This window comes from Cydia strobilella, chromosome 7 (genome assembly GCF_947568885.1).
Source record: "Cydia strobilella chromosome 7, ilCydStro3.1, whole genome shotgun sequence".
NCBI lineage: Eukaryota > Metazoa > Arthropoda > Insecta > Lepidoptera > Tortricidae > Cydia > Cydia strobilella.
The window spans coordinates 3,834,832-3,861,580 of NC_086047.1; the positions used below are offsets into that span (position 1 = coordinate 3,834,832).

The 26,749-nt window shown below is 40.2% G+C and overlaps 2 protein-coding genes and 1 long non-coding RNA gene across 3 annotated transcripts in view; 1 reads left to right on the forward strand and 2 right to left on the reverse strand.

Annotated features, from left to right (window-relative positions):
• LOC134742967 (uncharacterized) overlaps positions 1-26,749 on the reverse strand; it is a 401,065-nt gene that overhangs the window by 341,170 nt on the left and 33,146 nt on the right. The window lies entirely within an intron of this gene.
• The window catches only part of LOC134742952 (polypyrimidine tract-binding protein 2), a 610,485-nt gene that overhangs the window by 131,278 nt on the left and 452,458 nt on the right, over positions 1-26,749 (forward strand). The gene's annotated exons all lie outside the window — the stretch shown is intronic.
• LOC134742742 (uncharacterized) lies at positions 14,998-25,628 on the reverse strand. The gene is made up of 4 exons (XM_063675930.1): positions 19,747-25,628; positions 18,742-19,069; positions 15,562-15,737; positions 14,998-15,312 (listed from the first exon to the last, which is right to left on the reverse strand). Exons 1-4 carry the CDS (start codon positions 25,300-25,302, stop codon positions 14,998-15,000), a joined length of 6,375 nt encoding a protein of 2,124 aa, XP_063532000.1. The 5' UTR covers positions 25,303-25,628.

The window sequence follows — 26,749 nt, forward strand, 5'->3', positions numbered from 1 at the left end:
GTTATTAAATGTTATTATCTAATTTGACGATTACCAATTGTCACCTTAGCTCAGCTACACCCCTGGTGCAGATCCAAAGACGACGTTTACATAGACTTCCCTTTTTTCAATCTGCCCCACGCTTATTTGTTCGTACTTAACAACCATAAAATCTTTTATCTACCACGGAAAATCTATTCACATCAGCTAAGTTCAATATTTTCTCGAGCTCAATATTTTACTCCGGCAAACATCTTCCGTGAAAACAACTGAACTGTTTACGTCTGCCAACATTGTGGAAACTTGGACAAATAATGCTTCCCGGTTAAACTTGGCCCAAAAGATTTAACTAAGGGAAGTTTTCAAGAGTCTAGTCTATTAGAGTCTGGAGACTTGATTTGCTGTTGTCTGGAGTTTAGATTTGTTGCGGGATGACCTGTCGTGAGCAGTTTTAGTTGGTTATGTTAGATTAAACTAGTCTTGAATAAATAGGGTTGAGGTAGCTTAGGTACTCGTTGATTTAAATATGAAAATATGGTAGTTATGAGAAAAAGTAATTGACACCATGCATATAGAGTAGAACTTCTACCGATTGTTAGTTAATAGAATTGGATGCCTTAGAAGCGTCAATATACTAAAATTGTTATATGAGTATCTTTATCAAATAAACCAAGGTAAGTAACTTACTGAAGTCTTACCTTACTTTAAGATCACGTGTCTTACGAATCTTACGATATTGATTTTTAAACTTTGTAACAAATATGGATTTATCAAATTATATAAAATTAATACTTTTATAGACGTTTTAAATACGCATGACTCAAACTTGTTTGCTTTTATATTTGCACGTCCTTTCTGAACCCGGTTTCACGAATCGAGCCGCGGTAGAAAGATAAACTATAGTAAAAATCGTTTGCTTACCCTTTTACCGCAAATTCACTATTAAGAATGTTTCAAACGAAGCCCGAAATATCGTAACGTTTTGTCAGTAGTTTTGTAGGTCTTGTGCATTCCATTTCGCTCGCGCGTCATTGTTAACGTGATACAGTGTCGCGCCGACGCCGACGCGTCGTTAGGAGTTAAGCTCGTCACAGGCGGAGCGATAATATATCTACCGATATCGGCAAATACCGACAGATATCTGCGAGTATCGCTAAGCACCACGCACGCAACGATATCAAAATATATATCGCTCTCTGTCTAGTACCTACATTGTGAGGGAGACGAAATATACCGACCGATCATCTTAAGGCATCTGCAGATGCCTTGCGATAAGATATCGGCAGATACCAAATTGTATATTTTATTACAGCTTTGTGTGTGGGCTATGTCAAATAGTACGTAAATGATATCGGCAGATGCCGTATCTGTCGGTATATAAATCGGTATCGTCTGTGATGACCTTTACAGCTGAATTGTCAACGGCGACAGACGGTGCCAAAATCACTTTAACCATTGGGGAAAACTGACTGTGCTAGTTCTTCTAGATAATGATACAGTAATATTATTGTTGGACATAAATCTACGGAAAACCAACTGTCCTAATAGCAGACGCAACAGGCATATAGACAAGGGCAGAGATTATACAAAATTGCATGAATTCAAAGCAACGCGACGAAAAGAACTAGTAGCGAAACCTTTAAACCCTACTAAGCCTGAACTATCTTAACGTTTTGTGAGTCGATTTGTAGGTCTAGTGCATTCTATTTCGCTCGTGCGTCATTGTTAGCGTGATACATGGCTTGTCGCGCCGACGCCGACGCGTCGTTAGTAGTTACAGCTGAATTGTCAACGGCGACAGACGGTGCCAAAATTACTTTAACCATTGCGGAAAACTGACTGTGCTAGTTGATCTAGATAAAGACACAGTAGTATCACTGTGGGACATCAATTCACGGAAAACCAATCGTCCTAATCGCAGACGCAACAAGCACATAAATAGGGGCAGAGTTTATGCAAAACTGCATTAATTCAAAGCTACGCGGCATAAATTATTTTATTTATTTCCCACATTTACAACTATTTTTAGAGGTGAACCTTATGATTAGTGTAACTAATAATAATAAACTAAAACTAGTAACAAAACGTTTAAGTCCTAATGAAGCCCGAAATATCTAAACGTTTTGCGAGTCGTTTTGTAGGTCTATTTCGCTCGCGTGTCATTGTTAGCGTGATACATGGCGTGTCGCGTCGACGCGGACGCGTTGTTAATAGTTACAGCTGAATTGTCAACGGCGACAGACGGTGCCAAAATCACTTTAACTGGATAATGGACCCCATTTTCCTCCTTGTTTTTATGAATAACTATAATATGGTTAATATTGATCTAATTGCAAAAAAACATTTTCTATAATGTTTATATCCAAAGAGGAGAATGGGTACTACATTTGTATGGAGAAGCGGTCACGTGACGTCGTTCCCTTTCGTCCTAACCTTTAAAGAAAACTGTCTGTGATGCTATACGTTGATTCTCGAGAACGATTTCCGTATATTATGGGAAATATACTCACGCGAAAATGTCTCCCATTCAAATCTGAAAACGTTCTCGAAAACGGCATTGCGCTAGTCCTACATGATGATATCGGTTCTGATTTTGGGGCAAAAAATTACTGAAAGCCAACTGTTGTAACGGAAGGCGCAGCAGATACATATGTAGGGGCAGAAATTACACAAAATCGCGCTAAAAGCCAGAACATTCTCTGCAATACGGGGGTATGATGACTCGTCGATTGTGGCCGCACATTCACTGTAAAAATTGGCTCTCAGTCACCAGAAACACATCAACGACGCACTGAACGTTAGGAAAACGTTTTGCTATGATTGCATATGGCTCAGAGAGACAATGGTGATATGCAAGGATTATGCTTACTTCTTAAATGGATAGATACTTGCAGTTTATAATGCTCATTGCAAAAATAACTTCTGTTTGTTTACTACCTAACTGATTTCACTTTAAAAATATACTCTAGGTCTTATTTATTAGAATCTAACAACCCAAACGGCCCTTAGAGCTGTAAGTAAAGTTAGCCGAAAAAAAATCACGCATAACCTTGCCCTTCGTAAATCGGGCTAAAATTACCCAGCTCCACTTTATATCCTTCAGTAACGAGTTAATATTTTTATGTGAACGACGTCTCGGAATTTTTAATTACGCTAAGAAATTTTCCAAGTTTTGATTGCTCTTCAACTTGCAAACTTTCTCTTTCCCAGAGTATAAGGCTTTTGTAAGGCTGTTTACACGGGATAGCTTAGCAACAAACTGAAGGGAAAAGTGGTCCATGGAAGATTATACAGTGTGTAAATCCAAGGCGGGCGATAAATTAGATCAGATATAGAATTTCTCCGTGTATTCATTAATTAAGAAGTTTTTTAGGGTTCCGTACCCAAAGGGTAAAAACGGGACCCTATTACTAAGACTCCGCTGTCCGTCTATCCGTCTGTCTGTCACCAGGCTGTATCTCATGAACCGTGATAGCTAGACGGTTGAAATTTTCACAGATGATGTATTCCTGTTGCCGCTACAACAACAAATACTAAAAAGTACGGAACCCTCGGTGGGCGTGTCCGACTCGCACTTGTCCGGTTTTTTTAAGTTACATTTAATTATGACTCCGTAATAACTTTTTGAAAATTTACCGAGCAGCAATGTACTGCAAACATTAAGAGACATAACATGACATGACATTTCGAGATACAAGCTTTTTATAGTGACTGCCAACAAGCGTTGACAGTTACTTTAAAAACTCGTATCTCGTTACTTGTGTGTTGCTTTACATTGCGGGCCGAATTATTTTGTATGATTAAAATTTTCGTTGTATTTCTAAGCAAAATTTATCTCAATATACTTCTTAGGTCCTGTGCTAACCACCGTTTAAATGTTCGCCCGTATTGAATTTACACACTGTATGAATTTTCAGTCAATTATGGAAAGTGCACTACAGAATTTTACAGAATTACGTTTTTATAAACGTACGAGTACTTAGTTTTTTTTTTCTATTTTAAATCCAATATTAACGTTTGTTTTCCTTAAATACAAATACAATTCAAAATACAAATAGTTTATTATCATAAAAGTTGTTTACATGTGTATCGATATATCCGTCAGACTCCAAACTAGCAAATATGTTGCAGATAATAAGTATGTTGCACGAAACTCGTGTTGCAAAGTATCTGTTTGCAAGTTTTCGCTCGCCGGGCGAAAACCTTATCAACGCGATCTATTCCCGCAAAATAACATCATAAAATTCATGAACTGCATGCATTGAACGGCACAGAGTTGATAAATAGGCAGAGGTGGGGTCGCTAAAACAAAATTGTGATCTCATTACACGCCGATTTCCTCGTGTCGTGTTTACGCGTGACACGCACACATAAAAAGTCACACGAACCTAGCCGCCGATAGGGTAAACCCTCCAGTGAATGGACCCCCGCCAATGGATGAACAAAATGACGTTTTTGTCTAAAATAAGATATATAGCTATTTCTACCACTTGTCGATTTTTTTCTTATTAACTACTCCGTTTCCTATGCAATGGCAACACATGATAAATTTATTTTCTACCTGTTCGAATATGACGGGCGTTTGAAGTTTACTTGTTTCTGGTTTTGAAATTTTGTATGGAGAAATTAGATCCCCAGGTATTAAGAACACTGTACGTTTGTAGAAACATATGAAGTTCTTATTTAATGTTTAGGTACCTGTAGAAGTAGAAAATTCAGTTATTTGGTTAGATTATGATTATAGAGAGTAGGTAATTTTAAGTGCGTACATTTTACTTAAAGAAGCATGCAAACATTCCTTATTAAATAATTAATTATGAGTTTAATCTTCTATAAATGTACACACTTGTGGCTTATTCTGCGAATCAAGCTTTTATTTTTTATAGTTTCAACCATTACTGGCTTATCAAATGTCGGCTTTGTTGATTCGAACGTCGGTCAGGATGGTTCTCTGTTAGCGGGCTTATTTCGGCTTTTTACGAGCTGAAAAAACATATTACAGAGGTAATATATATAATAATATACGCGTAAAATACAGTCTTTTTGTTTTGTTCGAGTTACGGAGGTCTGTTAGTAAATTAATTCGAGATATACATAAAGGTGATAAAACAATACGTCTATTTTTCGAGTTATAGAGGAAATATTGTACGGGATAATCGTGAAGGTAACTTACTTAAGGAAGATTGGTAATTGAATGAGTTATGGAAGTGTTAAATAGGATTTCGCCTTATCGATGTTCCACTGTATTTTACGTCGTCGGAGTAATAGTTTACAATCAAAACCCGAGCCGTGTCACTGGGCCCATAACTGACAAGCATGCGGCCTGCATTTGGCAGTCGATCAAAGAGCTAAAATCGGCTTTGTTGATTCGACCGTCAGTCAGGCTGGTTCTCTGTTAGCGGGCTTATTTCGGCTTTTTACGAGCGTGATTACATTATGTGTTATCGAGACCTACTTGTAAGTTTACAATGTTACTATTTGAATGATCGTTGTTGTAAATCACCAGCGATTTATAAACTGCCCTGACCGATTTATAATCCCTAGCAATATATTCATTTTGATCGCTTTATACGCTGCAAGAGATAATTAATTGACATTGATATTTTGACATATGTAGGTAAGTAGGTAATTTTTTGACATTGTGTTTAGTATAATTATTATTCTGTGACATTTTATTTTACTGTATTTGACTTTAACTTTAAATTTTTCGTTATGATTATTTGACTGTTTTTTATACTGAATTATTTTAATGAATTAATATTATCTTTTACAATCTGACGATCTTTTTGTGAGTTCATGTTATTTAGAAACATTGTGACATTGTTAAATACCATGTAATTTTTAATAAGAAATAAATTTATCTATCTATCTACTGAAGTACTTTAGACTGGACTATTATAAACTGAAATAAATGTAATATACTAAAGAAAAAGTAACCAAGCCGGCCGTGGTCAAACCGGCGTCTTCAGCTTACGCAGCTAACGTCCTGACTCCTGAACACTACCACAGAATAAATAATAGTATTATCATCCACTACATCACCCGGCCACAGCGGTACCCGTCCCAAATTCTCTAGTATAGCCTGACCAGGAATATATGATCACGGGCCATGTTGCAGAATTTAACTGGAACTAATTTTTTCATACTATACTGAACTGTCACCCTATACATGAGAATAACAGCGCCCTCTTGACAATGATCGTATATTTCTGGTCAGGCTTTATAAGTATGCAATCTTTGAAAGGGTAGGAGAATTTGTTTGTAATTTATATACAGGATGGCTAAAAAATAAGTGCATTCTCGTTGCCAAGGAGATTTTTGGATTATACTGAGCAACTTTTACTATGGGATCAACCACACGAAATCGCGAAAGAAAAATTTACCCTCCCGTAGAAAATGGACCAGCCAAAATGTATGAACAAGCCAAGTTTTATTTCGCGATTTCGGGGTTGGTCCCATAGTGAAAGTTGCTCAGTATAATAACAAAACCTCCCTGGCAACGGTAATGCACTCATTTTTTAGCCACCGTGTATAGCAATTCTTAAAAACACAAATGTAAAGATATGTCATTAATTAATTTTATTTTCAATGTTAATTTGCATAGTTAGCCATTTAATCACATCACTACTTTGAAGACAGTCTTTTCACAGTTTTGAGACTCAGAACTTGACATTTTTGAGAACATCTTTTTCGTTTACATCTTCGATAATATAATCAAATGCCTGAAGATGATATCCTTAAGTAAGTAAGTAAATATTCTTTATTGTACCAAAAACCTTAACCCTAAGTGTCCATTGCTCGGGTAAACTACTACTTTAGTTTTTACGTTTCCTGCTTAATTTACCCGTTCAACGTCAGCAATTGATTACAATCCCAAGAGTCTAAAGCAAAATCTAAGCTTTCCAGCACACCCTGCGAAAACCTTACAGTTACTAAGTTGTAACATCCATCCAACATAAAAACGGAAAAACACTTCAGCATCGAAAGCAAATCCCGAACGCTCAAAGCTCCAATCGCAAACTTAAAACTGATGAAAGAACATCGTAAAATAAGATAAAAAAGCAGTGAAATCCGCCAGGAAATCTTAGCAACAAGAGCAAGGAGGTTGGCTGGGAATCTTGTGTTTACAGAGACGAGTAATCCTCTTAGAGTGGACGTTGCACTATAACTAATACCCGGGGTGTGGAATTAATGAAGACTATAATGGCGTTAAGCTGTTTGAAATAGTGCGCAGATTCGGTCGATAATGTGGTTCTGAGTTATGAAACTGTTTTGTAAATCGGGTTTACGAAGATTGTTGTTTAATAATAAATATTAACAAAGCTGACAAGCCGTTCATAATTGTTTGTCTTTATCCGTATGTACATTTGTGTTTGTCAGAAAGAGATCAAATTGAAAAAAAAAGTAGTTTAATTAGAGTCGGAACAAGCTTACTGTAATACAAGAAAATGTGGCATTGTCATCATTAATTTCTATGAAAGTATTACGTTACTACACTGTTCTGTTTAAATCGGTGCAAAGTTAGCTTGGACGGACACTACTCAGTTTTATAAAGAACGGGAAGGGTTTGGTCTTTTACACATACAATTATTCTTTGATTTGATGAAGAACTTCACAAATATAATATGTGCTAATACTCGTAACTCTATTAGAGGTACGTAGAGTAGAACTTGTTCTAATGCGATTAGGTTTTTCTACCATTTAATACGCTTTTACGCTTTAGATGTCTCCGTTCGATTCAATCCCTCAGAACCGTAAGTACTAAACCTTTTTTAGGTCTTACAGCGTTATTTCTTTTTAGGTTTTAGCGCGCTCCTTTTTACTTCCTGAAACGAAAATAGAAAAATAATCTAGCACCTACAGGTTGTTACAAAACAAACATTAAACAAGTGCGAGTCGGACTCGCGCATCGAGGGTTCCGTACATTACATAATTTGAACAATGTATTTTTTATGTGAAACGTGAGTGAAAAGTAAATTGCGGTTTACGATTTATGACGTATTAAAAAAAACTACTTACTAGATTTCGTTCAAACCAATTTTCGGTTTAAGTTTGCATTGTACATCATATATTTTTTTCAGTTTTATCATTCTCTTATTTTAGAAGTTACAGGGGGGGAACACACATTTTACCACTTTGGAAGTGTCTCTCGCGCAAACTATTCAGTTTAGAAACCTCAATATCATTTTTGAAGACCTATTTTTTTCATCAAACCCATACGTGTTTGATGAAAAATTTTTTTTCGAGTTTCAGTTCCAAGTACGTGGAACCCCCAAAATTTATTGTTTTATTTTTCTATTTTTGTGTGAAAATCTTAATGCGGTTCACAGAATACATCTACTTACCAAGTTTCAACAGCTATAGCTTCAGAGAAAAGTGGCTGTGACATACAGATGGACGGACGGACAGACAGACAGACAGACATGACGAAGCTATAAGGGTTCCGTTTTTTGCCATTTGGCTACGGAACCCTAAAAAGCCTGTTTGACCTTAAAAAACCCTCCACCATTAAGAATGCCAAAGCTTATTATCGTAGAACTTGTATGAAATTGACTAAGTTTAACCGTTCCATTCAAAATGCAGTCGGGAAAGTTGGATCCTCACAATGGATGCACTCCACTGTCTTGTATGCAATTTGCCATTGTCGTAACAAACGAAAAGCGCGCCGTGAATCTACGGTCTGGCGCCGCGTGCAAGGCAAGAGCGAAAGCATAGGCGTATAGCGGGAAATGACTAAGGCCCGTAGGCAGGCTCACACGAGGCGTAGGCGTAAGCGTCGTGTCAGCGTGACGTGTTACGAGAGGCGTAGAGTTCTGGGAACCAAGCGTCGCGTAAGCGTGATCGTTCTGTTTGCATACAAGTTCTTCAGGCATACTCATGTCGTCATGACCTCAGAGATCTCCCGCTACCACGACTACGCTTCGTGTGGGGACTTGTTTGAACTTGTACGGGCTCGTTGCGCTCTCGTTCTATGCGACGCTCACGCCACGCTGACGAGACGCTCACGCCTACGCCTCGTGTGCTGAAGGCCTGTCTTCGTTGGAAACACGCAATGCTATGTTTTGTTAACATGTTATCAATCAAATCCTCTCTGTGAGAAACACATCATCATAATATCAGCTGAAAGACGTCCACTATCACCACGGATCTCCACAACGACCAGATCGTCGGACCATCTTTTATGGGGATCAGGAGGGTGCTTATGCAATTCCGATCTCTACAGAAATCAGAATTCAGAATCAGTCCTACTGAGCTTTGTTAATTGAATTTTTATAAAATGAAATACTTACTTTGTAATGGCTGACAAACGCGTATTAAATAAAGTTATTATTGTATTCAAATGACATATTCAGTTTAAAATGCACTCACTGATCAGTCCTTTATGAACCTTTAGGGTCCTTAACAAAAATATATTAACATTCTTAATTAAATCATTTTACGGTTTAGACACTTGTTTTAGTCACTCGCGCGACATGTTTCGGAGAGCCTAGGTCTCCTTTCTCAAGCACTAATAGTGCGAGCAGCGTTCACGACGACCGTGTATTGCGTACTGCCGCTGCCGCGCGCCGAGAAAACCGGTTGGGGGAGGTCTTGCGCTATCGTACACACTTAATTATGACTAAAATTCCTTAATTTATCATTTATTGTTCTTGCAATTGGTCTTCACATTTTCTTCTTATGTATGACAACTTTCCAGCATAAGCAGCTTTTCTAGGGTTCCGTACCCAAAGGGTAAAAACGGGACCCTATTACTAAGACTCCGCTGTCCGTCTGTCCGTCTGTCTGTCTGTCTGTCCATCTGTCACCAGGCTGTATCTCATGAACCGTGATAGCTACATAGTTGAAATTTTCACAGATGATGTATTTCTGTTGCCGCTATAACAACAAATACTAAAAACAGAATAATATTAATATTTAAATGGGGCTCCCATACAATAAACGTGATTTTTTGCTGTTTTTTTTTCGTAATCGTACGGAACCCTTCGTGCGCGAGTCCGACTCGCACTTGGCCGGTTTTTTTTAAGTTACTTTGTTTATTTGTACTAAATCGCTGTAAATCAGTTAAGCGTAATCAGAAATGCAGCCTGCAGCGTGAGCAATACATTTCACGTCATCACTCATCACAGTGCTATCGTTCCTGCTAAATTAGATGTTCATGTGATTTACGATACCATATTTCCTGGTGAAGGAACTGCTTTGGATATTCTACATATTACCTAATTAAGTAAATGCAGTTGAGTAAAACAATAAGTTAAACTCCTAAAACCAAGAGCATACATTGTGTCTTACCTACCGCGAAAACTGGCGTAACCGACAAGAGCCAACCAATTATTATGATGATGATGAGTTGAGTAAAAATATCGAGAAAAGGTCAATAGAATACCTACAACCAGGTTTAGCGGCCAATGACGGAGTTTCAACATAAGGTGGGGTTTATTTTGCTTGCTTTATTTGAGTCACACGAAACTTTTGCTTTTGCTTTTTTTGGAGCTGAACTCACACGAAATTATCTCTACTCTACAGCTAATGTGGACCGTTAAGTAAGGTCTTCAATAACACGGAGTACCTACCTATCTGACATGTTGCGAGTTTAATACTTAGTTGTTTGCCCGCAAACGCGTAGAGTAAAGGCAGAAACAAACTGCGCCCACGTACGCAACGTATTCAATGCGTTATGATAATCTGAACACTGAAATTTTAATGCCTTGACTCGTAATGCGTTGCGTTGCGTATGACGAGTATGTTACCAAACATAAAAAATTTAGGGTTTAGATTGTCATCATAACGCATTAAGTACGTTTCGTTCGCGGGCTCAGTTTGTCCTTGTCTTAATTGCCTGCCAAATATCATACCTTATTTCGTTGCAATAAAGTTCGCGAGACATCAGTAACTTTAATGATATTACACGTTCTTAGAGCATTCCTGCATTAGGCGCAGAGTTATTGGATGCATATTGAAATTATACTGTTACAGCGGGTAATGACGAGGCCGATGCCAAGTCGTAAACATTCGGGCAGCATTATACAAATTACGCTGGTTGGGCAATCTAGTGCTGGGATGATACTGACATTCGCATCCGCACTCACAAACTGTAGAATATTGTAAGGGTCTCACCGTTTTATGAAAACAACTGTAGGTGTGATATAAATACATTTATTTGGCAATATAACCTCTTTCAGTCTAACCATAGAGTAACTTATACTAGAGCGGTACTGTCATAGTAAATTTTGTAACCCCAGTAAATTCACTGCCATCTGTCGACACACTTCAAAACTAAAAATAAAGATTTATAAAAATACGATAGAATGTATTTAAATATAGATAAATGATTTTTTTTATTTGCATTAATTATTTTTATGATTTTGGCCCATGTTCTTTAACTGATATGCGTTAAAATTGTTAAATAACAAACGAAACCGTCAACGCCATCTATACGACTGTAGGCCAAAACTAGTAGCGCCCTCTGAACGAGAATCAAATTTTCTTGATTTTCGAGGCACGTTTTTTCCTTAGACTGTATCCATCTATTACGGAGTTATATCTATCTTTGGTCTAACTTACCACGCGACAGTGGGTACACTTAGACACACATAATTATTATTATCTCGAGTTCTAACAAACCAAAACGTACTGGCCTTCTCACAATCCAAATACCTTGCCACTTGTAATTGTAATATTGATCGACCGTTATCATTTGAACGTCACCTCACGAATTAATCTAATGTTCGTTTAATATTCAAGATGGAGGGATCGATCACGTGACCCTTCACGTGATCGATTATTACAAATACTTTAAACAGTATACTTAGCTTGTCTAATCTAGAAAAATGAATTATAATTACTAAAAATCTATATAAACAGTATCCTTACAATTATCTACTACAATCTTACAATTATTTTCTACTCATTTACTCTAAGGTTAGCTGGAAGAGATCCCTTATAGGGATAAGCTCGCCTTTGTACCTAAATTTATATGAATTTCATGTTAACAATTTTTGTTTTGTACAATAAAGTGATTTACTACTACTACTACTATTATCCTTTACTCGTATCATAGGCCCTTTTAACCGACTTCAAATTTCCAAAAATAGGTGGTCAATTCGGTGGTATGTTTTTTTTTCATTAATAAGATGAATAGGATGATGATACACGACAAATGAACATGATAATGATCAACAGAGTAAAAGTGCGATACTTACGTAGGTGATTCGCGATTAGTGAGCGACACATACAAGATACAAGTATAGGTAATAATCCAAAATTCTAGGTATTAGTTTTTTTTTAATAAACATATTCTAATTTTATTAATAAAAATAATTAATGCAAAAAAGTAAAATTAAATTACAACAAATACAGTATTACCCCCCACTCTGATTATCCCCCGGACCAAATGTGCCAAAAATACTGGCGGCATTACCTCGCTGAATGGCCAGGGATATCTTTTGGACGAGGAAAAAACCAGAGCGAGGGTCGCCGCCCCTTTCCCTTAAGCGTCGCCCTATATCCTTAATAAAGGCTTTGGCTTCGGCACACCAAGGCCCAGCCGTCTCGACGGCAACCGGGACAAAATCGTACACCTGTTCAAGGTTCGCGTACTTGCTGTTCTTGAACCTAGCAGCACTGAGCAATTTAGGTATTAGTTGCACTCACTGAGTAAAAATAATATGATATGCTAATACATATAATACGTAATGTGTCGTTTTCAAGCAAAAAGGTACCACATTGTCGCTTGCCATAAGGACGCTCTGGCAGTTTTTTCGTATAAAGATACAAGCAATTTTCGTCCTTATAATAAGCGACAATGTGGTACCTTTTGATTGAAAACGTCACATATAATTATAATGTTATTTTATTATGTTACTTATCTACTTACTATTCTTGTAAACATATGAATATTCAGATTTATTTATAATTATTCAGAAATATACTAAGTATATCCCAGGTAGCATTTATACGTCATTGTGACGTCCGTTACGTCATTATGACGTATAAATGACGTCATTATGACGTCGCTGACGTCACTGCTACCTGGGATACAGTTTATAAGTTAATTTTTTAACATGCAGATACGTCTGCGAGCGATACTCCAAATTTTATATTAAAGGAAAAAAATGGAAAAAGTTATTCCATTTTTTCCTTTAATATAAAATTTGGATTAAAAACTGTAATAGATGTCATATATTAAAGAAAAAGTGACGAAGCCCTCCAGTGGTGAAGGCCGGATACGAACCGGCGTCTTTAGCTATCGCGGCTAACGCCATGAACCCCTAGGCCACTAAGCCCTCCAGTGGCCTCCACCGGCCTTCACCACTGGAGGGCTTCGTCACTTTTTCTTTAATATATGACATCTATTACAGTTTTTAATTCATATATAGTAGTGTGACTACTTAAAAAACACAAATCAAAATATTTAATAAAATAATTTGATTTGTTCCCAAACTTGTTCATAAAATTTGGAGTTTATAAGTTATCTGAATTGCGCATAAATAGCGATTAGGTATTGTTCAATATATCATATAAAGTATATATTTGATATGATACACGGTCATATGTTGGATGTTCTACTTGCATTGTAATAACAGTAGTAGTATTTGTAATTGTTGTTCTAATTGTTTGCTTTAATTTAATTAATGATTATTTGAATGAATTGAATATATTATTTAAATCCAATTATGACGTGTTATATGAAATATTATTATAAATAAATGAGTATGAGTATCTAATAGTTTTTTTTTAAACTAAGGTATTTATTGCTAAATGTTGGTACTACACCTGTTTAAATATTTAAATCTAATAGTTGTAGTTGAATTTATTTTGGTGAAAAATCTATATGAAGGCCGACGCTGATTTAACAGTTTGTTACTGTTTTTATCTTGTTTTGATGCGACGGACAATAGCTCACGCTAATACGTGCGAGTAAAATCTATGGAAATTCCGCATAATATAATGCCCAGGGGCACTGTGAGTCGTGTCAATACAAGATCGAAACCATAACAAATTGGTAAAACACAATTGGATTCACGTTTCCTTTTTATGCATACAGTATTAAGAATGCATTCAATAAACATTGTATCTTGGGAGTAGATAATAAATTATGCAAAGTAACTACGTAAGTATATATATAGGTTATAGGTGTTCGCGGGCTAGGTTTCCGCAACTCGTCTTACGATGCGCCTATTTTGCGTGATGGGTTGCCGGCACTACTCCTGCCAACCCAACTCCTCCAAGAAGCCTAGCAGACCCTTGATGTTGCCGACGACTTCTGGGAGAGACCCCGGCGAACCGAGGTATTGTGCCCGGTATTCTGCCACCCCTTTCGAGGATGACGTGGGCGGCTGTCTCTTCTGCCTCCATGCATGCCCTGCAAAGGGGGCTATCTGTAACACGCATGGTTAGTAAGTGTTTGTTTAGTGAGGCGTGGCCAGTTATGGCTCCAGTTAGTAGCCGGAGTTGTGGCCTCTTCAGCAGTCGCAGCCTCCGTGACAGACCTGGGTTGATCGTCGGGAGGGCTTCCTTCGCCTGTCTGCAGGTACCTAGGTTAGTCCAATACTGTTGGTGTTTTACCTTGGTGTTGTGTCGCAGCATGTTCCGGAGCCAGGCATATGGCAGAGGTAGGATTGGCTCCGGTCCTGCCACCTTCAGTTCCGAGCCTCCTCTTGCTAATATGTCGGCTGCATCGTTACCTCGCGAGTTGCTGTGTCCTTTAATCCACTGCAGAGTTACGCTATTGGTGGTACATACCTCTGATAGAGCTTTGTGGCATTCGTAGATTAGCCCTGAGGTCAAAGTATAACTTTGCAGGGCTTGTAATACCGACCGACTATCGGAGAGTATGCGGATGGGGTAGTCCAGTACTTTCCTTGAGACGATTGCGTGTGCTGCCATTATGATGCCCATACATTCTGCCTGGAAGACTGTGTTATGTGCACCAAGTGGTGTCGAGATGTGTATGTTTAGGTCCTCTGAGAATGCCCCAGCGCCAGTGCCTGACCTTGTCTTTGATCCATCCGTGAAGATTCACAGCTCCCTTGGGTTGAGTCCTTCATGGGGTTCTTCGTGTAATTGTATTTTGTACTTTTTGTCGAAGACGAATTGCCTGGGTATCCTGTCAGTCACCGCCTCAATTAGCGGTTCCTTACCTATGGCCTCGTAGAGGATCTCGGTGTGTGGCACCCTAGGCGGTCTCCAGAGATTAGATTTTTTGAGACGTACCGCCGCAGCTAGCGCTTCCTGTTGTATAAAGAGGTGCAGCGGCGGCAGGCCCAGTAGGGCTTCCAGGGCCGCAGTTGGTGTTGCTCTCATGCAGCCCGTGGCCGCCATACAGGCCAGCCTCTGGAGTCGTTGTAGTCTAGCTTCCACTGTGGATAGTTTGGTGCGTGGCCACCATACTATCGCGCCGTAGCTTATTATTGGTCGTATGATTGCCTGGTAGAGCCATAGAATTATCCTGGGAGTTAGTCCCCAGGTTTTACCTACCATTCTACGACATTGCCAGAATGCGATTGTAGCTTTGTCAATTTTGCTGTTTAAGTGATTGCTCCAATTTAGTTTGCTGTCGAGTATTACCCCTAAATACTTTACCTCTGCAGATAGTTGGAGTTCTGTATTGAACAGTTTGGGAAGGCGGTAGTTTCCCAAATTGCGTTTGTTGGTGAACATAACCAGCTCCGTCTTGCGTGGATTGACTGTGAGTTCGTTGTTAATGCACCAGCGCTCCACGATGGCTAGTGCAGAGCGGGTAACCTCGCACACCGTACCTGAATGATTGCCGCTCGTTAGTATCACTATGTCGTCGGCATAGCCGATCGTGTAGTAGTGATTGTTGTTTAGTGTAGTGATCAGGTCGTTCACCACTAGGTTCCATAGAAGTGTAACTACGTAAGTATTTGCTTTGCATAATTTATTATCTACTCTTATCTACTCTATGGTAAGGAATGTAATCCTATGAGTGTATTTATACTTTCGATCCTATACCTATATATACTTATTTTTTTTTTGATAAGTTGCTATATATTCTAATTTATTACTTTTCCTCGATCTCGACTTTCGACGGAGGAGGCCTATGTCCACAAATGGACATCTCAATAAATATTTATAAAATAAATAAATACAATAATTATTAAATTACTTATAGAATTAAATTATAAAAATGCATGGAACAATAATTTTAAAACGAAATTTAGTACTTATCTTTATAATTGTATAAATTTAAACTGCATAAATTATGAATTTATTATTAATACTAAATCTATTCACAAAAACCACTGCATGTTTTGTAAACTAGTGTAATTTTTATTGAAATAAATGGCTCTACTACTTTTTCTGCCTACGTAAGAAAGTACTATAGCATGTTTCCAATTCTAAAACCTAATTATATTTTGTTTAACACATTAATGCTAAAGTCCTAAGGCTATAAAATGCATTTATTGAATAGTTCTTTGAACTAACTTTGATAGCTTAGTTGGAAATGCGACTGTTCTGTGATGAACGAATTTAAATCTGCAGTTTTAAGCTTTTTACATTTTATTTATTTATTCCATTTTGATGAAAATTTAGGTATTCATAATTTAGAAGCGGCCGGTATGTAAGCGAAACAGTAGTGGAACTCTTCATATAACAAATGAAACATTGAAGGCAATTAGACTAAAATAGAACGATATTTTGATGACAAAATGGCTGATTCGGAAGCGGCCAACCGCTCATTTATTATTAAAAACCCGTTCGCATTTCGTCGGATATGTAATTATAGAGTAACAAAACCATTCCACATTTTTAAAATCGGTAGACGAAATTAATCCGAACAGCTGCGCTTGCGACGCTTAACACGTCAAAAGAAAACAGTCTTAACTGCCATATACCAAGGACAAAAAATTCAGTGACCTAATATAAAATTTATTTCGTAGCTATAAGGTATATTGAAAGTCATATTTGGCATTTATGTTAGAAAAAACGTATAGTTTTTAGGATTAAAACTGAAGATGTTGTTGAGCTTGGACATTGATAAATGCTAGTCAAATGTTTTGTATACAACGTCCCGAGATATACTGCGATAGTATAACAATTGTTTTCTTAATAAATTTTCGTTGTTGCTTTGCAAATTGATAGAAATGAGTTCATAGAACCTGGTTCCTAGGCTTGTCAAGCTAAACGTTGAGTTTTGTGAGAATTCTTTTAAGAAATGCCATTAAAATGTGTGTTGAACTATGCAAAGTAGGTAATAAATTGCGTGTTTTGTTTAAGGGCCGTTTTAGTTCGGTTATTTTTAACATATATACAGGGTGGATTTTCTTATTGGGTCAGTGAGGGCAGCTACCAGAGCCCGTGCTGTTACTTGAAAACTGTCTGTGAAGACCTCCCATCGATTTCAAATTAATGAAGAATGGCGTTTACAGATTTTTGGAAAAAATATACAGGGTGCGAGAAAAAGGTCACTTTGACAAACTTTTTTTTTGATGCCATAAATCCTATTACTATCCAGGATCAAAAGCTGGTATGGGACTTAAACAATTTAACCGCTAGAAAAGCCACAAATCGACAAAAGATTTTTCATACAATTTGTGTGAAAATGTAAACTTATTTTCCAAATGCTATTTTTTTATGCCAATCGATTCTATTCCTATCCAGTATGAATAGTTTCCTATCGGTTAACTTAAGGTAATGTACCTACTAAAAAGCCACAAATTAAAGAAAACTTTTTCCATACATTTACTATGGAGAAACCGTGAAATTTTATTCTCATTTTTCTGTCTCGCCAATCAGTCAGCCCTGTTACGTTTAAGGGTTTAATACTGTATGAAGACATTACTGTGAGACTGATTGGCAGTCCTCAATTGTGCGTTTCTCCAGAACCAAACCAAATGACGCTATGAAATCATTCAAAATCATCATTTAAAATGTCAATTCTAGTAGCAAACATAAGGAAACAACTCAAAGTTTGTGAGAAAATTTTGCCATACTTGTGGTGGATAAAATGCTTCTTTTTGAAGAAGAAGCAAATAACTTTCTCCTTCGGTTTTGAAGAATAAAGACAACCTTTACGAGCTGGTGTTGCGAAAAGTTTTTTCCTTGGTTTCACAGAGTTCACACTAGTTTTCCAAAAAAACTCGAAAAACATTACCTTCCCTTCGCGAGTTGTGTAAAAAGTCTATCACATCTCATCGAAACATAATACTTAATCCGTCAATCGATGCCAAAGGTAAACTACCATTACCCTTAATACTTAACTTCGCCTTTCGTTTTCACTTACAAAGTAATTTTCGCCCAATTAGCTTTGAGAATACGCTCCGGAGACGAATTTGGAAGTGGAAGTTCGATATCAATGTAATATCAATTCAATAGCGCATTTTGTATCTATAACAGTCACGCTCACACTTGAGGATAATTTGTTAACTGTATGAAGCTGCGTCCATTTTAAATTCGTTCTCACTAAATTCTTAAGAGCTAGAGAAGGACTACAGTATGGGATTCTTCAAAAAACGAGCGTACTGGTTTTTGAAGGGTCGGCAACGCGCATGTAACAACCTAGAGTTGCAGGCGAGACAGGCTACGGTGACCGCTTACCGCCAGGCGGGCCGAATGCTTGTTTGCTACCGACGTGGTATTAAAACCTTGAAAACGCAGATTGTGGCGCCACCGCTATGGACACGTCTCAAGTAGTGGATAGTGAAGAAATGTCTACGAATAAAAGTTTCTTATCCCTTGAAGTGACATTCCAACAACCCAAAAAAGACGAAAGATCCAGAGAGGCGGATTCCAGCTCACGTTGGCTTCGTTCCAACCACTTCTCCACTTCACTCTGTTTGTCAGTGTGCAGCTCATCATGTGGACTGTACTTTCCTTGTTCCTCATCCATCAGGTTAGCTAAATCAGCCTCAAGTTTCTTGTCGATGAGGGCCATTTGAATACGCGCTTTTTCTTGAGCCGCTTCTAGTTCCAGCTGTTTTCTTCGAGCCAGCACAGACGATGATGACGACTTGGACTTTGCCCCCGTTAGCGAAGCGGGCGTATGTTGCACCGGGCGATACTCCGATTTTAAGCTGCTACCCGATAATTTAAACGCGGGGAGCATACGCTTCGTTTCGTCATTGTTCTGTGTATTATTTACATTAGTTGGCTGAGAAGGCACTTGTAGCTGAAGTTGTCTATCCTCTTCTGCTTTTCTTTCGCGTTCCCTGCGCGTTGTACTGCGAGTATTAACCATCTTCACAGGCGGAGTATGGAACATAAATCCGGTCGAAGTAACCACTGTTGATGGTGAAGGTGTTCCACAATAAAAGCTCACAATACGGGACACGAAAAACAGTTTAATTATCTAGAAGTTACAACACCACGTGATTTAAATATGAGAGCAGTATATACGTGTGTCGCGCGCGGATTGACAAGCCGACTGCCCCGTGGTCAAAGACAAAAACCGTTGGAGCCTTGTCGCTGCGTCACACGTAGGTATATTCTACCTTCAAATTTCAGCTTAAGACTAAAGTTGTACAAATTATTATAGTACCACCATAATGAACAAAATTAAATACAAAGAAAAAAAACCCATTTTGAGCACGTCGCTAACACGCCCCACCCCAGTGCTGGCTCAGCACTCATTAACCAAAGGGATTCTAGCGACGCGCGCCGCAGGCCGTTTCAAAACGCCAGATTTGGTTTTTATTTCCACTAGCCTGATCCGACCATCCCTACCTGGAAAAACCTGCTGGACGACCGCCTTCGGCCACACATTGCGTGGTCCCCTGGATCTACAACTAAAACCAAGTCTCCTACCTTGAGTGGAGCTTGCTCATTGTTCCACTTCCTTCTCGGGAGTAGCTCCGGTAAGTATTCCTTTACCCACCTCTGCCAATACATATCGGCCAGCCTTTGACTCGTCCGCCATTGCTTCCGAAGGAACAAGTCTGAATCGTCAAAGACGCCTAAAGCGGGAATATTAGGGGAAGAGTGGAGAAGGAAGTGATTCGGCGTTAAAGCACCATCACTACCTGGTTCCACGGAGACGTGGGTTAGCGGGCGGCTGTTGACAATATTCTCCACCTCCGCCATCAGAGTGCTGAGAACTTCGTCCTTCGGTGCCCGCTCTTTGAGAACAACGCTAAGACTTCTCTTAACGCCGCGTATGAGGCGCTCCCATGCCCCACCCCAATGGGGACTCGCGGGAGGTATAAACTTCCAACTCGAACCGTTGGTCAATGCGAAGTCATTGACAGCTTTGTTGTCGAGCTCCTGCACAGATCGTTTCAACTCGGTATCAGCTCCCCGTAGGTTCGTACCGTTATCCGAGTAGAAACAGCCTGGCCATCCTCGACGCGACGCCATACGCCGTAACGCCATAATGAGGGAGTCGGTGGTGAGAGAATGTACGATCTCCAAATGGATCGCCCTTACCGTAAGGCAAGTAAAAATTACCCCGTACCTTTTCTGGCGTCCTCTGCCTACCACCACCTCCATAGGGCCGAACAAGTCAAGGCCGCAATGTGTAAATGGCCTCTGGTGATGCGCCATTCGGCCTGGAGGTAACTCACCCATTACAGGTACATGTGGTTGCGCCTTGCGTATTTTACAATACATGCATCTCGCAGCCACATGTTTAACCGTTGGCCTTATCCTCGTGATTGCATATTTTTCCTTGAGATTGTTCACCACTGTTTCCTGGTAATCATGCGCAGCCCTGACGTGATAATGCTTCACGAGCAATCGCGTCACCTGGTGCCGCCCGTCCAAAATAATCGGGTACTTTGTATCAGCGCTTACACCCTGTGCGGCATTGATACGGCCGCCGCAGCGTAGGACTCCACAATCATCCAGGTAAGGTGACCAGGTAAGTATTCGGCTATTTCGTTCGAGACTCATACCTTTTCTAATTGCAGCTAACTCCGCGCCAAAGCACTCTTCTTGTACCTGTCGCACCAGTAGCAGCGCAGCTCGCCGCATCAACTCAGAGTCATCGTAAGTCTGCTTTCGACATTTATGCACGAATACTAACACATGATATGTGCTCCTCAACAGCCGCAACCACGAAGAGAAGCGCTCCGGATTAAATACAGGTAAGTATGTAGCAGGTAAGTCATTAATTATATTAATAATTTCTGACCTTTCAGGTTCATCGGCTGCAGAGCCGACAATATTACGCGGCCAGGATGACTCGTCGCTTCTCAAGAACGAGGGGCCCTTTAACCACTCGTTTTGGAAGAGAGTATCGTCATAAGTCTCGCGCGTTGCAATATCCGCAACATTCAGTTTGGTAGGTACATACCGCCATTCATTACTGCGCGTGAGCTCATCAATAGCCCCTAACCGGTTTGCTACGAATGTTTTATAATTGCGCGCGTCATTCTTAACCCAGTGCAGGAATGTGGTTGAATCGCTCCAGAAACAACGGCGCTGTACCACTAACCTGTGGTCCTTTTGTAGACTGTCCGCCAGTCTCGCTGCCATAAGAGCCGACTGTAACTCGGCACGAGGTACAGTCAACAAAGGTTTCACGGGTAAGACTCTGCACTTACTTGCTATAAAGGCGACGTGTATTTCATTATTATAAATCCAGCGCCAATAAGCAACCGCACACATTGCTTTGGTAGACGCATCGCAAAAAATATGCATCTCTAAATTATTACCGTAAGAATTATAAATATTCGTAGTCGATGCCGGCGCATTAGGCGTAGCACTGCTACGCGGCTGATAAGTAGGTGGCGGCGTAGTATGAGCAGGCGGTGCGGCGGTCGCGGGCCGCGCGGGGGAGGAGTCACCGGCTACGCGCGTCGTAGCACTGCTCGGCGGCTCTGCCGTCGCTCGTTTGCCCAAGCCGCTTGCACCTAAAGGACTTAGATAGCATCTAGGTATACGTACATAACGCATTTGTTTTAAAAGATTAATCCATTCACTCCACTTAACGAAAATATTATTTGGAATATTTTCGTCCCAATCAATGGATAATTGCCATAAAGACTGTAGCATTATCTTACCTTGAATAGTGAATGGAGATAAGAAACCAAACACGTCGAATATCGACATTATTACACGAAGCATGACCCTTTTAGTAGGTACTTGTTTACCGCTAACTATATCGGTAGGTATGCGTTTGAGTGACAAATCAAACCCAAACTCATCTGTAGCGGGGTACCAGATAAGACCAAGCGTTCTCTCACCTTCTTGCTGTCGATCTAATTTGAACCTTAAGGCTGCTATGCCTAAGGCTTCTTTTGGCACGCTGTCCAACACTGCCTCGCTGTTACTTGTCCAGTTGCACATGTCGAACCCGCCCTGTTTGTGAATAAAAGTAACATCTTTTACCATTTTTATAGCCGCGGCCTCCTCTGGCAAACTGTCCAAGTAATCGTCCATGTAGTGTTGCTCGCAGATGGCAGCAACAGCAGCAGGCATTGTGGACGCATAACGCTGTGCGTTCTTATTTTTGACGTACTGGGCGATAAAAGGGGACGAATTAGCGCCAAACACTAGTGACGTCATAGCATATGTTTTGACTGGCTGTTTAGAGTCAGTCCTCCATAAAAACCTAAGTGCGTCCTGGTCCTCGGGTCGTATTTTGACCCTTAGGAACATGTCACGCAAGTCCCCGGCCACAGCGTACCTATTCTCTCTAAATCGTACCATAATGCCGAATAGGGACGCGAGCAGGTCGGGACCTTGAAGTAGGTATTCGTTCAACGATGTACCTTTACTTTTGGCGGCACAATCGAAAACAAGACGAAGTTTTTTCTTGTTTAAATTGTCCACAGCATGGTGAGGTAGGTACCATGTGTGAGGGGAAGTGGAACGAGGGTCACTGACCTCCCTTGCAAAATCATTTTGGAACAAATGATTTACTCGATCCGTGTACCTCTGAGCATACTCACTGTTTGCCGCCATTTTCTTTTCAACTCCCTTTAACCTATTTAGGGCGTTAGGGTAACTGTCCGGCATCACGCTGTTCTCGTCGCGCCACGGCAGACCCACTTGCCACCTGCCGTCAGCGAAGGTCGTCGTGCGGTCCAACTGGGCTAAGGCACGGACGTCATCGCTGTTTTGACGGGGCTTGTTACACACACCTAGAGAGTCAATAGAAAAATAACGTCTTACTTCCTCATGAAGGTCGCGGAGCGCGTCATCGTGAGCGCTCGGGCAGGGCGCCCCGGCGCCCTCTGCCGCTATCAGCAGGTTGTGGGCGGCGTGGGTGCCCCAGCCGTGCGGGGCGCGCATCTTCCCATGGACGGACCAACCTAAGACAGTGCGCGAAGCGAACGGCTCAAAGGGTTTACCTTTACATATTTCTAACGGCATAATTAAATCATAATTATCCTGCCCAATTAAAACCTCAGGATTACAAGAAATTACATTAGGTGACCATTTGTCTTTTAACTTTTGTAAATGGGCAAATTTATTACAATCAATGGACCTAAAGTCCTGCTCAGGAATGTGCAAATTATCTACAGCTCGTAAATTAATATTAAAAATCTCACTACCATTTAAACTAGATACATCGATAGACACAACTGTATAAGTACACTCTAAATCGCTATCTTTCCAAGCTCCGCTCACTCGCATAGTCTCAGTGCGCCCGCGCAGGCCGGCGCGCGCGGCGAGCGATTTACTGATAAGACTGATACTACTTCCGTCATCTAAAAATGCACTTGTCGTAAACACACCGTTAGGTCCGCGTATTTTTACCGGCACTACTTTTAGCAACACTTTATGGTCATTTATGTTTATAAAGGATACTGTTTCCTTAGTAGGGCTCGACTCGGCTGTTTCCCGCGTATCTGCAGATTCCAACGTAGCATCCTTATCAGTATCGCGATGTTGTACATAATGTAATAGTCGATGATGCGCCTCGCCACACCCATCCTTGTCACAAGCGGGCGCGGGGCAGTTCTCGCGATCGTGGCATGACACAAGGCACTTGAAGCATACTCCGTGGCGCTTCACATGACGCCACCGGTCCTTTCTTAACGCCTTTTTGAACATCTTGCACTCAGTTAACTCATGTTTTGCGCCGCGGCAAAATAAACATTTGTTGTCACACTTGTCACTGCGCGCCGATTGCAATAACACTGTTTGCGGGCGGTTGGCGTTATTATTATCACTTTTGTTTCTCGAGTGATGTTGATAACTATTGCGCTGATCCATGACGTGAATGTTCGCTGTAGTAGTTATTTTGACTGCTTCGATGTTTAAAAAGTCTCCGAGTATCTCCAAGCGTGGCTTCTTGCCTTCGGTTATTATAGGGAAACTGTAGTCAGACCATTTCGATATAATGACGGTCGGTAATTTAGATAGGATAATATTAGCCATGTTTACGTCGTGTAGGTACTCTTTGCGGCCGACTGCATGTACGGCTGCGATGAAGTTTTGCACTTTGACTGAGAATGATACGATGTCCTTACTGTACTCGTTCGACATAGATGGTAGTTTTCGTAATCCTTGCATGATGCGAGTTAAGATGCTTTCAGGATTTCCACATACCAGTTCCAAGGTTTTCATCACTATATCGGGCGACGTGGCAGTAACCATTAAAGCTGAAACTGCTTCCCTGGCAGTTCCGTGTAGACATTTTCTCAGTCTCCATAGATTCTCCTTCGGGCTGAACCCACACACTTCGGTAGACTCTTCATAGGCCTGCTTAAATTGTAGCCAGTCCAAAGGGTCGCCAGAGTAGCTAGGTAGGTCTCTGGGAGTACATAATCGGCTTAGCAGGTTTTTGTCACTCTTATGTTTAGTGGTACTTGCAGTTAGATTTTGAAGCGCACTTGCGAGCATTTGAATCGTTCCATTAGAGGTGCCGGGGTCGACGACCGGCGGCGGGCACGGCAGGTCCGGCTGGTTACCATAATCGGGGACTTGCTGTGCGGCGGATTCCAGCTCACGTTGGCTTCGTTCCAACCACTTCTCCACTTCACTCTGTTTGTCAGTGTGCAGCTCATCATGTGGACTGTACTTTCCTTGTTCCTCATCCATCAGGTTAGCTAAATCAGCCTCAAGTTTCTTGTCGATGAGGGCCATTTGAATACGCGCTTTTTCTTGAGCCGCTTCTAGTTCCAGCTGTTTTCTTCGAGCCAGCACAGACGATGATGACGACTTGGACTTTGCCCCCGTTAGCGAAGCGGGCGTATGTTGCACCGGGCGATACTCCGATTTTAAGCTGCTACCCGATAATTTAAACGCGGGGAGCATACGCTTCGTTTCGTCATTGTTCTGTGTATTATTTACATTAGTTGGCTGAGAAGGCACTTGTAGCTGAAGTTGTCTATCCTCTTCTGCTTTTCTTTCGCGTTCCCTGCGCGTTGTACTGCGAGTATTAACCATCTTCACAGGCGGAGTATGGAACATAAATCCGGTCGAAGTAACCACTGTTGATGGTGAAGGTGTTCCACAATAAAAGCTCACAATACGGGACACGAAAAACAGTTTAATTATCTAGAAGTTACAACACCACGTGATTTAAATATGAGAGCAGTATATACGTGTGTCGCGCGCGGATTGACAAGCCGACTGCCCCGTGGTCAAAGACAAAAACCGTTGGAGCCTTGTCGCTGCGTCACACGTAGGTATATTCTACCTTCAAATTTCAGCTTAAGACTAAAGTTGTACAAATTATTATAGTACCACCATAATGAACAAAATTAAATACAAAGAAAAAAAACCCATTTTGAGCACGTCGCTAACAATGACAATTGCCAGGTGAAAGGTTATCCTATTTCGAAAGCGTGCTAATCCGCTCGAGACCCTCAATAGACACAATCAATTTAATCAAATAACCATTTTTATAACCTATTCATATGGAATGGACACAACATTCCAAATTCAGTATACTTATAATAAACGATTTAATATTAGCAATTGTGAATAAATTGTAAGTAAATATGAAGAGTAAATATACCATTACATGCAAATTACACCTTTAAATCACAATGCATTTCATATACAGTCTGACAAAAAAGAGTAGAAATTAAAAAGTGGCAACACTATAGTGTCGTCCCGTTTTTCAAAGGGACTGTAATTAGACCAGGCTGTAATTCTGATAGGCACAAACGCAAGTTCGAAAATAACATCTCTTTTCGTGTGGCCGGACAACGATATTGTTCCTCCTCTATTCTTACGAATCATGTTATTATTATTATTATTATTGCAATTGTCACGGCCGTGTACGATTAGGGTGGATTTAGGCCCAACAGTGTCGCTTATCTAACGCTACTCTATACTTCTAAAAGTATGAAGTCAATTTTTGGTCTGTCTTTCTGTAATTTTTGAACCAAGACACTCCTAAAACACACTGACCCCTGGTAGTGACATTGTATTTCAATATAATTCTGATACCTCAAACGCACTTTCGAAAATAACACCTCCGTCCGCGTTATCGAGCATGGAGATTGCTTTCTTGAATCGTCCTCTATTCTTACGAATGATCTGATTGGAATTGTCACGACCGTGTACGGTTACTGAGAATTTAGGCCCAACAGTGTCGCTTATCTAACGCTAGGCTTAATACTTCTAAAAGTATGACGCTAATTTTTGGTCCCTGGAATTTTTAAACTAAGATACTTCGAAACTAACTGAATATAATTCTGATACCTCAAACGCACGTTCAAGAATAACGCCTCCGTTCGTGCGACCGAACAAGGATATTGCTTCCTTGATTCCTCCTCTATTCTTACGAATTATCTGATAGCAACTGTCGCCTATCTAACGCTACTCTACTTCTTGGAGAAGCCGATTTATGGTCTGTCTCTCTGTATTTTATAAACCAAAATACTTTCTAAAGTATTCTAAACTGACT